Source organism: Symphodus melops (genome assembly GCF_947650265.1).
Source record: "Symphodus melops genome assembly, chromosome: 8".
NCBI classification, from domain to species: Eukaryota; Metazoa; Chordata; class Actinopteri; order Labriformes; family Labridae; genus Symphodus; species Symphodus melops.
This window is the reverse complement of record NC_136698.1, coordinates 9,013,361-9,028,233: the sequence shown is the minus strand read 5'-3', so window position 1 is coordinate 9,028,233 and position 14,873 is coordinate 9,013,361. Positions and strand designations below refer to the sequence as shown.

The window sequence follows — 14,873 nt, the reverse complement described above, 5'->3', positions numbered from 1 at the left end:
TGAGAGCCTGAAGACGTTGTAATCCCAAGAGTCTATGCAATATTTTAAAGTAAATTATTGTTCTTAAATTGTTGCACTATTTTGCAGACACAGTCTTTTGCTAAGGGGCAAACCCTTCTCCAGACTCTATCTTCATGTTATTTGCCTGCTGCCAGTTAGGCTAACCTAAACTGAGGTACCTTCAGGTGTTGTTTAAACAAATGTACAACTTTTACTTTCTTTTGTAGCCACTGTCCCAATTTTCTGCCTCAAATTCAAATTGGGCACAGCATTTTCTCAAAGCATTTCCATTTTTCAGTTTTAGCATTTGATTTGCTATATGAGCTATTTTCAATCAAAAATCCTTTCTCAGTGTTTTGCCATTTTACACACTGCTCCAGCTTTTGAGGAACTTGGTTGGTTAGTATGTTATTTTTGTTAGTATAATTTAGTTTAAAATCTTAAGGGAAATACACGGAAGCAATTGTCAGACTTAAACCAATCATTGTAGACTTGGCTGCAGTGAACTGTTTAAGCAGCTTTCTGCAGCTTTACCCAGGAAACAGGAAATGTAATGTGATTATAACTCTAATACAGATTCTTATAACAGGAAGCCCTCCCAGTGATAACAATCCTGAAACAACCAAGGGTTGTAATGAAATGTCCTCCTGCAGCTGTGTTTCTGAAAGCCTTCTCGCTAAGTTTAGACTTGCCATTATTATTACGATGTCCACCACTAGCTTTCGAACAGCAAAGGCCAAATTACTTATCAGGAAATGATTAATGACCTTGTAAATTCCTATAATAAACAGTTTTAGCTTATCCCATCAATAATATAATGGGGTTTTAATGATATTGTAGTCTCAGACAAAGGAAAAACGTGTATTGTGGAAAACGTGTTTTTGTTAAACTGTTGGTCAACCTCAAAGAAACATTTAAATTATATTTAATACACTTTAGAAATAGAAAGATGCACTCCACACCACGTCAATTACCAAAATAATACAATCGATTTACAGATAATGATGAATTAGGTCAAACGATGTGCTGTAACAATGCATCTTATTCATATTCGTGCGACAGGTGCTTAGACTGGATGAGCAACAACCAAGGAGCTAGTTTGCCTTTCGTCACATAAGGGTTAAAAGGCATCTGATAGCTTGATAGTGTTTTCTTACATCCACAGGAATATGTCACATTTATTTATATAAGTCCTATTTAGACAAGTCTTATTGGCACAAGTTACTCCCAGCCATAACTTATGAAAGCACACTTCCATTACTTTCCACTTGAAAGGAAGTGTTGTTCACAGAACACAAAACTATGTCACTGTTCATGCAGTTCACCTTAGACTGTCATTCTCATATCTGTTGAGGCTGGCAGAAGTACAGGTGTGCATTACTGCAGATATAGGTCACGATAGCATGAAAGTTCTGATGAAAGAGCCATTCACCTGTGAAGAATTATAGTTACTGAAAGTATTTCATAACGCTCCCTGGCACCGTTCTTAATCCCTTAATTATCTTATGAAACTCTGAACAATAGATTCTCGAAATAGATTTTAATGACCTAGATTTTGCTCCAAATGTGGTTCACACTTTTTTAAAGGAAGAGTTGAATTAAGGAAAAAGCCACTGACACATGCTGCCAAAGGGGAAAGGTGGCTCTCATTCTACAAAGGTATTCAGGAAAAAAGTTGTGTTTTAAAGAATATAAAAATATGAATCACAGTGGGCAACAAGGAAAGAAGGGTTTAGTTACTGTTAAAGCAGTTCACCTAAAGGTTTCTTTATTTAGACTCCTACACTGTGAGGGGAAATCTAACAACGTCATCTGTTGTTCCTTCTTCGTCTCGTCTGTCTTCTTTATGCAGCTCTCTCAAAGGCACACGTTGTGGTTTATCTCTCAGACTGTCTCCCTGCAAGAGATTTAGGTTTCAAAATTAAGTTTGAGTTTACACACTTTACACACTGAAGTGTTTGTTCAAGTTATCACAGATTTATTTCATTCTTTACCTGGTCATTCTTGCTATTCTGGCTAAGAGTATCCCAGCATGCATAGCGCAAAGGACAGGGACACCTCTTGGACACTGTTTCAGTCTTAAAAACAAACAACATTGCACAACATATCACGTTTATGTTGAAAGCTGTACATAAGCTGCATGAGACACGTTTATTTCATCTTGTAGATCCTTCTCTACCACTTTCTTATAAATCTACTTTATGTTTGTAATAAAAGAAAAGACAAGGTCATAAACCTTTGAGACAGTACTCACTCTGCGCTCTGATGGAACCTCTATCTTTTTTTTCAGATCCCACCATAGCAAGCCCTCTTTTATATTAGCCCTTTTGGTTGGTCCTGTGTGTAATAATGCAATAAGTCCAACAGACCATTGGAGTTCAATCACATCTCTTTGTTTTATAATAACAAAATGAAACTGTATGTGCGTTAACTGTACTGTAGGAGTGTCAGAGAACACTTGTGTCAGCACTTTTCTTGTCTTCTTCTTCATCGTCTTACCTGTTGCATAGCTCACAATCACCCCCACGATCACAACAGAACTAGTCGCCATTGCACCGAAGTAGAGGTAGGACATGGAATAAAAGTTTTGCAGGCCCCTGGTTTTGGAAAAGAGAGGGTTTGATTATCTTTTTTTAAATCTTAATTGCTCCAAGGTGTGTTATTCTATGTTAAGGCTGATTTATCAGACGTTGTAAGTGTAAAAGGTAAGAGCAATTATAAAAGGCATGCCTAATTAATCACATTTCTGTGCAAACAAACATTAATATAGCAATTTATTAATCTTATTTAATTTTTGTTTCTGTTTGTTTTAATCCAAATAAATTACGACTATCAGGACTGATCTCTGTAACCACTGCAGACAACTTAAACAGTTTGATCTCAGTGAAGGGCTTTTTGAACTCACTGACCCCAGATTGTTGGGATGAAGCGGGATGGAGATGGAAGGTAACTCAGGGATCTTGCTCTCAGTGATGTTGCTGACTCCACACTCCCCTGAGTAACTGGGCAGCACACCCATGGTCTGCTCACTGGGAGGGTAAATGGTTGATCCGACAGCCAGCCACAGAGAGACACAGAAACCCACAAATATTCCAGAGAATGCCCCCTGAAAAACCGAGCACAGCTTTTTGCAGAAGACAAGGACGTTTGACTGAATCAGGCTTTTGCTCTAAAGAGTGAGGACTACATATTATGTGTGTGTCTGGAAAAGTCAACTACATTAAGATCAATATTGACCAAAAAGCAAAAGACATCTCTAACTTTAGAGGTTGTTTTTTTCACGTTGGTTTTCTGGTTTTCCAGAAAAAGAAATACAGATTTCCAAAAGTTTAGAAGTCCTGTGAAAGTCCTTGTGGCTTCTACTTGTAGGATTTACAGTCCATTATGTACAATTGTTACAGAGTAATCTGAAAAAGGGACTAAACAAACTGCTGAGTAAAACACAGGACAGGTCAAATCACTTACAAGTTTGTTTGTTGCTGGGATAAACATCCCCAAAATGAAGACACCTAGTAATGGACCGCTGACCACGCCCATGACAGTGAACGATCCCTAAACAGAGCACATATGGCCAGTTACAGAAAAGCAAAATAAATACTGTTTGCGTTAAAGCCTTGCTGCTCGGAAATCAGCTAAATACGACTGGATAGATAGATAGACTTTATTAATGCTTTGCAGGAAATTACACCGTCACAGCAGCAACTGCAATCACAATCAAGACACTACATGACAAACTGGAGCTCCAGAGTTAGACATTTCTTGGTTGGTCGACACAAGATTGAGACAGTGTTCATATTAAGGTCATTAGCGTGAATACATTTAAGTAAAAGTTGAAATAAATATTATGTCATAAACATTATACCTGAAGTACTCCCCAGTCCAGAAAGGAAGCAAGTGCAGCCACAGTGATACAACCAGCTCCACACAGGAATGCTTTAACACAAAATGAAAATAACTGCAAGCGTTGTTACATAAAAGTAGTTGAGTCATCGTCTCACTATTTTATTAACTCAATGAATTAATATACCGTTTAAAGGTTACAACATTGTTAAAATAGGTATGCGTCTATGAGGAACTAAAGTTCTGTGGGTTCAGCGAGGCGTGAATTCAGGGGCTGATTTTATTTTACATATTATATTATTCTCTGATGGGGAATTCAGGCTTTACACTCTGGCTGCTGCACAGTGCATGTCAGGGGGGGACTTAAGAACCTCTATTTTGAAAGGGTTACTTTGTAACGTGTCCGAGAGGATTACTCTGTATCTTTATACAGTTTATTCTTGATGTCTTGATACAAATGACAGTTCTTACTATGTGTGGGCACGTTGTGTTACTAAGATGAAGATGTTTCACAAGAGTGCTCCTGCAATAACAACCATGTTGTTTCAAAATCTCACAAGGTGCTGTGATAGGATTTTCAGGAGGATTGATCAAACATAAATGAAGCAGTCATTATTTGTTTTCATATAGTATTACGTTGATGTTTAAGTTGACATGCAATAAAAACAACTTAACTAAGTAGGCTAACAAGTTATTTTATTATAGAAAAACTTACATAGTCCTTTGGAAATGAGGACTAATTTCTTCTGGGTAACACCAACCAGGTGAGGTCGCAGCAGATCCTCCATCGTCACTGCAGCCATCGCATTAATACTTGTGGAGGCTGTGCTGTGGAAAAACACACACATGGTCAACAGCTTTCCTACATTGCATACTACAAATGCAGATTTATACACCATCCATATTCTATCACTTTCAAATACTTCTGTGACTTCCTGTCAGAAAGCCCCTCTAGAAGGCAATCTTTGAAAATAATCTAAGTATTACTTCAAAAGTTCCAGAGATTCAATGTTTATCTTAATAAACACAGTTTCTAATGATCCCGTTTTAAAATGTGGATCCTATAAACTGAACACACCTAGCGCCGTAATGAAAAATAACTTTAAAAACATTGTGAGATACTATGTGTGGAGTAAAAGTTACTACCCTCTGTGATGTCACAAAGGGAAAATCTCAAAATGGCCTGTTTGAGCACAATGGGAGCAGGCAAAAGACGGAGAGAATTGACTCTTCTCATAATTAGGGGGTTTATAGATATACTGTAGGTGTAGTATCATCATCAGAATATCATGGCAAAGTGTATTTTGCATAGCTGGTAAAAGGATCCAAATTGTTTAGACTTAGACTTAGACTTAGGACTTAGACTAAACTTTATTGATCCTTTGGGATGACTCCCTCAGGAAATTTAGGACAGGAATAGTTTGACAGGAATATACAGTATGTCTTTGTATAAATTCTTGTCATCGAAAATTAAATGAGGAGCTTGCATCAAATTCAGCTTTTTGTTGCAAGATATCAGACTTTTGTTTTTATTGAAAAGTTATTTTCAACCACAGCTTTTAGATCAATTAGTGGAAGAGGAAGTCCAGTATTTCCCTCTGGAAAGTAGTGGGGAATACATGGCAAACATTTCTAACAAAAGTTAAAAGAATACTTAAAGCTATATAAGAGAGATCTTAATTACTTGTAACTTCTTGCTTCCTGTCTCAATAAAACAAAAGCTGAAATACCTCAGAGTTCCACTGTATGCACAGGCAAGGAAAAGTCCTGGGAAGCCAGGATGACTTCTGAATATGTCCAACACGAAGAACGGCATATACTACACGATAATAAAGAGGGGGGGATCAAATGCCTTTGTTAGAAAAACAACTTCTTTTTCTTTCTTTTACAATTTTACTTCATTTAAAAGGAACATTTTTATCCCGTTGACAATCTATAAAATACACTGAATAAAGATTTGAGGTATAGGTTAACATATTGAACAATCGATAAAAATGTAGACTTTAATTGATGGATAAAGTATTTAAAAAAAGGATTTTTTTCTATACCAGATCAGGGGCCGAAATCTTCCCAGACTTCAATGGATCACAGTTGATGTAATAAGCATACATGACGATGCCACATGTTGCTGCACTGCCCACAATGAGACACAGGCCCACTTGGTTCACAAACAACGCCCTGCGATCATTAAAAAAATACGTTCTTAGGGTAATACGATTATGTTTATAGGAACAAGACAATGCAAACACATCTAAAAACAAGTGTCTGATAGCAGAGAATACATGTTTCTTCTCATTATTCTCAATGTTAAACAAGAAACAAATCAAGTTCATATCAAAATGTGTCTTAATTACATTATATGTAAAGCAGATGACTAAGAGACGTAATATATACATAATATTGTGTTCCTAAAACAAATAACTTGTGTATGCAATGATATATTGGACTCTGCCTTTAATCATGTTCGCCGCCTGACTTCATGATGCTATCATGCTGACATTTGCTAATTATCACATTAAACAAAGTACAGCTGAGACATATTTACACTTTTTGAGTTTAGTCATAACTTGTTTCCATCTATTATGATTAGGAGTCATTCCTTTAAACGAGATCAGCAGAGAAGGGGAAGAAGAGGCCAGGCACAAAACGCACAAAACGCACCAGAAGATGCCTTAGAAATAGAAATACAATTATTAGCACAACCTGCTTCAATACCTTCTGTTTGTCCACTTTGATTGTTGTTGTTTTTTTAGTGAGAGCATGCTTAAGCAGATTCATTTCGTTGTGGAGGGCAGTGCATGCTTGATTGATCAGTGTATTGAATCCAATATATACCAAATTGAAGACATTCTAATCAATCATATAGTATATCCAGTCAATGAATTCTAATTCAATGCACTTGTCATTGACTTAAAATCCAACAAGCACATTTAAAAGTTCAAAGAGGATGGCTATGGACAAATGTTACCTGCACTTACGGTACATTACGACATTTGTTTAGACTTTAGTGAGATGATTGAAGACTTTCCCAGGTACAAACATTCTCCTCTTACGCCAGTAAGCAGTGGGTATTAACTTGTATTAAAAAGTGGATTGGCTTAACGACACAGGTTTTCTTTGTAAGTAAGGCTAGAGCAGACTCTGTATTTGTCTTTTCAGAAACATGTACTTTAGGTGAAATTAAAGCTTTACTACATGCTATATACTCCATACTTTTATATTTCTGTGTTTAGTGTCATTCATATTCAAGAACAAGAGCCTTTTGGAATGATACATAGATCAGCCACTCACCACTGGGCCGCTTTTTCTGTTCTGCAGGAGATGTAGCGCTGGACTTGGGCTTGGTTTACCCCGTACATGGACAGCCAAACCAGTGCGCCCCCGACAGACAAGCTCCAGAAGGTATACCGCTTACGCGGGTCAACGTCAAAACTAATGAGAATGAGAAATGAGAACATTTTTAAACAAGTGTAAACACAACTTTTAAAACCAGAACAGAAACAAATGAAATGAACAGGTAGAAGGTTATATGTTGCATGTGATACGCTGTACATGACAGTGTGATCAAATTCATAACCTAAAGTCTAACTTACTATTTTATTTTCTATGTCTATATAAACCATCTTGCAGGATCAACTGGAGTCAACTCTGAACATTAAAACCGCAAGCAGTGATGAAGGAGCACCCTAGGCACCCTGTGCATGTCTCAGTGACACTGAGTTGGTAATGATTGCATGAACAGTCTCAAAGTATGTTAAAATAGGAAGCCTGAGAATGCAAAAATGTGTCATTATTAGGAGCGCCGGTGGCGCAGCGGCAGCGCGCATCTGCTCCCATGTATTGTCCCAGGCCGTCCTCGTGCAGGCGGCCTGGGTTCGCGTCCGACCTGTGGTAATTTTACCGCATGTCTCTCTCCACTTTCCAACTCTATCCATTGTCCTATCATTAAAGGCTTAAAAAAGCCCAAAAATAAACCTTTTAAATATTTTTTAAAAAGTGTCATTATTTATACATTCAAAAAATGTTGACGGACTTCCTGTTGGGTTTTGACAATGGGTGCCAGAAGATTCTTTGTAGGTCCTGACATGGTTAACATAGCTAAAATGTTCATGCATGTAGAAAAAAAAACCCTAATGGGGAGGCATTTTGGATAAGTTAAAAAGGGGTGTGCCGTAATTTTGAGTTTAAACAAGCTAAGATAACACTTTGAGTGAACTTAAGTACATGAGTAGATCTGAATAGTAATTTTGAGTTTAAACAACATACGTTCAACATGTCTACAGCAATGCTGAGTTTGCGCCAAACACATGAACGCTTTCAGACAAGTTCCATCAAATGAGTATCGTGTAAACTGTGTTTTTTGTAACAGAAATTGTAACAGATTTCCTGTCGACACTACAGCAAGGCAGTCAGGGTTTTTTTTTTTTATTTCTTGGCTTGATTAATATGTAAAAAAAAGTCATGTGTGTAGTCAAAAAAACAATTGAAACTCTACCACATGATAGAACAAGGGCTGAGTTATGATGTTTCACATAGAGAGAGTTTCTCTGCATTACACTTTACTGCTCTCCACACGTACATCAATAGTGTGAGTGTGTAAGTTGTGTTTGTCTTTCACAAACATCCTTATTCATTTTGCTGTGGTATTTACACAGACAAAGTTACCATTATGGATGACTATTCTTCCTCCTGCACATGCTAACCAACAAGGGAGTACTCACACTAGGACCAACTGGTCCTAGTAGTGCCAAAGCATGATTGCTCCCCACCTCCCCAGTCCCTCATTGGCCTGCACCATACACTGTAAATATTAATGGGCAAAGCCGGAGAGACGTCAGCCATCTGACTCCGGAGGCTCATTGGCAGCAGCCGCCTTGCTTGTAATGCTGTCTTAGCCTAACTTTCAGTCACTCTACTGACTAGCTGGAAGCTGGACTTTAAACCATTACATTGCACCCACCTCAAGCATGTCAGTTATGTTTGGCAGTGACACATGAGGGTTTACACCATTATGAAGCGCCCTTTGGGTAACTATTAACATGACCTCAGAATAAGCACAGAGAACATGACTGCAGCTTTACTGACTTTGTGGCTTATGTTGAGTTGTTTTGGTCAGATATGGCTCTCGAACACTTCTGGTCTTGAATATGAAATGCAATGAAATTGAACATAATGTCCAGATGTTACAGTGTGAACTATGCAAGGGGAGTAAAGAAGAAGAGTAAAGAGCACTGACTTTAGTAAAACAAACTTCAGGGGTCAAACATGATTGGACACAGTATGGATTGCCTGACATGAGTGTTTAACACTCTCATACTCTCTACTCTCATTTTCTGGGATACATACATTGTACAAGCAATATTCTGAAAAAATCAAGATCTGAATGTTTTCAAATTGTGCAGAAAATATCAGGAGTGTGAACAAAGGCTGAAAAAGGGACCTTGACCTATAATTTCAAAATAAGAACTGTTATTTTGTTTACTGCCTGAAATTATGTTTTTGATTAACTATAAGCATCACCATCATAGTACTTGATAACATAAAGTGTGAGTTGTTGTTGCAATAAGATTAGATTACAGAATTTGAAGCACTTGGGCCCATTTATTATGTGTGGATTTACAGATCAAGAAAAGTATTTTTTACTCATCAAAGTTGATGCGTGATCCATTCTTGGCGATCTCCAGTACAAGTGCAGGACCCCCAACCAGAACTGTTCCACGTATGAAAATGGCTACAAAGCCTGAGAACATGATGATAATCTGGAATACATCAGTCCATATCACAGCTTTCATGCCCCCCTGTAACAGATGGATGAAGAAACAGACACATGGGAAAACATACAAGTATTGGAGTTTGTTAAAAACTTGAGAAAGTCATTCTAACACAAGGTTGAAGTTTCATTGTGGCTTGTTGCATTGTGATTGTAAAGGGGGTTTCTGACAATGTCCTATCTCTAGGACTGGTGTTGCGCCATGTGAATAATGTCTTAACAGAAACTAGTCCTGCCTGTTTAGTTCCTTACCAGTGTGGTGTATAGAGTGCAAACGATCCCGGTAGAAAACAGAGATACCCACATATTGAGTCCAATAGCTGAAATGAAAGAAAAAAGTACTGAAAAAGAGTATGAACAGCATTATCCAAACTCAAACTTTACAGTGATGAAAGCCTTGAGCATCCATCCACCCATCCTTTTTCTTCCCCTCATCCAAGGTCGGGTCGCGTGGCAGCAAGTGCAGTAAGTCAACCCAGACTTCCTTCTCCCCAGCAGCATTTTCCAGGGGGATTCTGAGGCATTCCCAGGTCAGAGGGGATATATGCACATGCAAACTATTTGGTGCCTTCCAGCTAAGCTCCCTCTTTACCACAACAGTCCAGCACAAGGCCTTCATACCTGCAGACGATGAGCCAATCCGCTCAATCCCCCACTACTTAAACTCCTTCACTTGAAGCAAGAACTCACTCCCTCCACGGAGAGAGCAATATCCACTATTTTTTGGCAGAGAACTATGGCCTCCGACTTGGAGGTGCTGACCCTGACCCCAGCCGCTTCATAGACAAGGAAAGGCAAACCACCACTATACTCACGATACGCCACATCATCTGCAAAAAGCTGGAAGAGATCTTTAGGCCCCCAAACTGGAAACCCTCCTCCACCTCCACCTGGCTGCGCCTTGAGATCCTTCCCCCCATGAAAATTACAAGCAGAATCTGTGACAAAGGGCCACCCTGGCCAACACGCTCCAGGAATGGGTCTGCACTACCAAGGATTAGCATGCCTAGACATCCACCTTTGCCTGCCACACAGCTTGGCATTCACCCACCCCCGATGTGGGCGAAGACTTGAGCAGGCAAATACTAAGCTTTATCCATTGTGCATCAATTTGTTATGTAAACCAAGATTATTAAATACATTTATTAGCAGGATGCAGTAATGAATTCAAGAATGCAACGTTTGAAAACCTAGCATTGCAAGCTAACTAAACTCGCAAATGCTGTTTTCAAAATGTTATTCAAAACTTTGAATATGCACATGGTCGATAGAGCGTGATTTTTAAATACTTATATAATGATTATGGATTTTACTTTTTGGCTGCCAAGTAGTCACAGGTGGGGTGTGATTTTTTCTTTATAGCTGTGATCTTGTGAAATTATGTTCAAATGAACCTAGTACTAAATGCTAACATGGGTGTGTGTTTAAAAGTAATTACCATTCATCCAAACAAACTCTGCTGATGTATGCTACATCGTAACACAGATGACTAAAGCTAGTGTTGCTGAGTGTGGGAAAACTGAAGCCCAGGGGACCTCCAAAAACTGAACATTATCTGCTCCCCCATCAAATCTGTCTCAAAGTCACAATGATAAAATGCTAATGATGTCCTGATGCAAACATCCCCATTAAGTTATTCTGGTTTGTACAGTTTTCTCATGATTTGGGTCTAGAAGGAAAGAAAAAAACTGTTTGCAACATGACTATGTGCAACGCTTTGCTTTCGTGCTGAAAAAGCTTTTTTGTCCACATAAAATGAATGAATTGGGGGAAACTTATTCAGGATTTATTTTTGTGCCAGACTCGAAAAATGATCATAATATAATAATAATGCATTTTATTTATGGGTGTCTTTCATGTCACTCAAGGTCATCTTACAGTACATTAAAATCAACACAATCAAACGTGAACACAATCAACTACATAACGAAACAGCATCAGTAAGGAGTGCATGGTCAGACCTAAACAGGTGTGTTTTCCGCTGTGATTTGAAGGTGGGGAAAGAGATAATGTCACGGATGGATTGTGAGAGAGAGTTTCAGAGAGGGGGGCTGTACGGCTGAAGGCTCAAGACCCCTTGTCAGGATGTCAAATTAGTCTCACCATTTCAACAAAACTTCTTTGTTGAATGGAGCTATCAAGGTCAAACTTGGGAATAAAAATGCCCTTGTGTGGCTACAAACCATCTCCACAGAGGTGGATTAAGTGTTGATATGTCTACAGCCCTAGATGTCCCTGGTTATATAAATATATACAGTATACATCATAAAAAGTAGTTTTTACTGATGTGACCTTTTATGAATACTGCTGCACAGTTACAACAGCTCTCAGCAGTTTTGTTTAGGCTCTTCTCCAACTGTGTGTGGTTGTTTTAACCAGTTTATGAATAAGACAGTAAAAGGCAATGATTCTTATGTTCATAGTAAGAGGACAGCAATTAACCCACCACGAGGGGTTTGTTACTAAGACAGTGTCTTTATGATTCCGTTTCCCAGGTGTAGCCGGCACAAAAGCAGCACAATCCTTTTGTGAATCAGGCCCTCAGTGTTTTATCCATGTTCAGTCTGTCTGAATATCTGGTAAACTCTTCTACATACTTTAACAGGTGTCAGAAAGACATTTCATATCACTTTCACAGTTTCTTATCTACATAGAATAAACCTTGCCGAAAGAGTTATTTGTTGCATCCTGATCTCAGTAAGCTTTTCTCTTGTTTTTGCTTGACCTTGGATGAGATGTTACCTGTTTATGCTCAAAATGTCTGATACACAGTTCACAATTAGAATTGACGCCGAAGGCCAATTATTATTTGATGTGTGGATCAAATATTGAAGAATTCAGATTTTCTTTTTTTAATACAAAAATGTGAAAAAGAATGAAAACATCTTATTAATGTAGACAGACAGGTTGGGTATCAGGTGATCAATCCTACCTTGGTTGAGAATCAAGGCAGGTGCGTAGATGACAACTCCTGTGTAAAGCAGCTAAGATGAAGGAAGGAAGGAAAGAAAGCAAGGAAACAAAATAAGCAAAACAGAAAACATAAGTCATGACATTTAATCCTCCTGTTATCTACACATTTTACTAACACCTTTGACCTTTGGGGTCATTTTGACCCCAGCAATTTAAACCTCCAGAAAATGATAAGAATGAAAAATGTAAAGTTTATGTACCAGATAGTGTGTTTGTTGACTACCTAAAAAATCTCTTTAAATGAGATTAAAAACCCACCCACCGATGGGTACAATATGTGAACAGGACAATGAAAACATAGGGTTACTGTAAGTGAGACTTCATACTAAGTTTGGAGAAGAGTCTGTCTTTATTTAACCCTCAAAATAAACTGTGAGTCCGGGCCAAAGCAAATATTAACACGAAAAACAAGAACTGTGACATTAATGAGCATGTGGTGTTTAACCATACAGAGAACCATAACACCCGTCTTACCGTCGCAACAAGAAACTGGACACTCCCCAACAGCTGCATCCCTCTGCCAAATCTCAACTTCAGATACTGTGACAGACAGATGGCTGGAGTTATAAGACATCCCTCATCATTCTTCAAATCTTACACTCAACGTGTTTCATAACCCACAGGTGCATTTCAAGTCAGACCTCCATTTTTTTACCATGAGGGGTTGGAGTTACTTTTACTGAAGTTATATCATTGATAAATCATCTCATGTCTTTTTTCGCTAAGGAATCAAATCAAATTCTTCTCTATTACAAAGTATACTCTATTGTATCTCTCAAATCCTAGGAGTTATTCTAAAGACTGTATAGTGTATATTGTGTTTGGGTGTATTAATTGAAAGTTTAATATGACCTGATTGGTGCTGGTGATGCCGAGTCGAAAGAAAACAGGCAGGAAAAGGTATGCTGTCAGCAGAGAGTTGATGCTCTGCCCGAGGCACATGTAGAGGAATTTAAATCCGTAACGAGAAGCTTCAGAGGGAACACCCAAAACTTGGACTGCTGACATAAAGCTGGCACAGAGCGACAGCCCCACCGGCACTGCCGGCAGACTCCTACCCCCTGTGAAGAAGTCATCTGCTGTGGTTTCCCTTTGGCTCTTCTTCAAGGCCTGAAAGAGTCCGATGGCCATCGAGACTAACAGCATGGCAGCAAAGACTGCATAGTCGGCCACGACGAAGCCTACCGTGGATGGTTCTCGTACTGTCAGCTCCTCCATTATTTCACTTGAGTGTCCTCCTCCTTTTGGATTGTTTGATCTGAATGATGTTTTTTTTCTTTTTATCTGTCAGAGTGAAGACAAATATACAATTCATGACCTGACCACAAATGATCTAGAAAAAAATGTGTGTTTACTTTTGTAGGTAGCTGTATAGGATGTCCTTCTCTTCAGTGGGATAACAGGTGTCTACATTAAATAAACACACTTAGGAAAAAACATAATATGAACCGATAATAGCTGATGTGCTGCTGAACCTGAACAGCAAGATGGTCATGCTGGCTTGTGAAATATATTGTGTATAGAGTTATTAGGAGTGGTCTATTGACTGTTTTAACTTTGTCATCAGGAAGACTGTTTTTTAAAATATGCTCAATGATTAATACATGTAATATTACATGTATCAAAGCATTCATTTCAAATTTTATTTTAAAATTGTAATCGTTGTTATAAACACATTTTTATTTTGACATTTCGGTTTGAAAACTTTCTAAAAAGCCCCCTGTTGTTTTCTTCTTCTTTGTCACAAGACTGTAAATAATATATATTTTAAAATAGTTTATTACCTTCTGTAGGCTATATTTTGTTTCTGCTGTCAGTATTTTAAAACAAAGGGCCTTTATTTTTTTAAATGTTTTTAAGTAGCGTAACTTATTCGAGTACTTTGCAGGTTTTACCTAAAAAAAAAACCTAAACTTTAAACAAAAAGTTCTCTGCCCTCCATAACTTATTAATAAAACGCTACGCATCACGTTTTTATCTTTTTAGATAATAAATTATGAAGCGAGACTATGTGTAAGAAACAGAATAGTGATTCCACAGGACGAATGCAAAGCAGATAACTGCAGAAAAAAAGTGTAAAAAAACATGAAAAGACTCACCCTCGTTCTTCCATTCAATCCAGTGGTCTGCTCTTAGTGTTAGAGGAATGCGCTGACTAACCTTTTTATACCTGAGCAGCTACGAAGTCTCAGCAGAATGCGCGGGCAGGATTTGCGCGTCTCCTGCAAATAATAACCTGTACCTTATGCATTTTGTGATTCTTCACCGGAGGTGTCACAAGGCGTGTGAG

General features: G+C 38.3%; 1 protein-coding gene across 1 annotated transcript; it reads right to left on the bottom strand.

The window, feature by feature from the left end:
• Positions 1 to 909: 909 nt before the first annotated feature.
• Positions 910 to 14,873, bottom strand: slc5a5 (solute carrier family 5 member 5). Its single transcript, XM_079350676.1, has 17 exons — positions 14,683 to 14,873; positions 13,436 to 13,867; positions 13,058 to 13,123; positions 12,543 to 12,594; positions 9,863 to 9,930; positions 9,484 to 9,638; positions 7,132 to 7,272; positions 5,889 to 6,018; positions 5,571 to 5,659; positions 4,556 to 4,668; positions 3,863 to 3,933; positions 3,466 to 3,552; positions 2,910 to 3,106; positions 2,500 to 2,597; positions 2,255 to 2,337; positions 1,995 to 2,078; positions 910 to 1,897 (listed from the first exon to the last, which is right to left on the bottom strand). The coding sequence occupies exons 2-17, from the start codon at positions 13,799 to 13,801 to the stop codon at positions 1,781 to 1,783; spliced, it is 1,917 nt and encodes a 638-aa protein (XP_079206802.1). The 5' UTR covers positions 13,802 to 13,867; positions 14,683 to 14,873; the 3' UTR covers positions 910 to 1,780.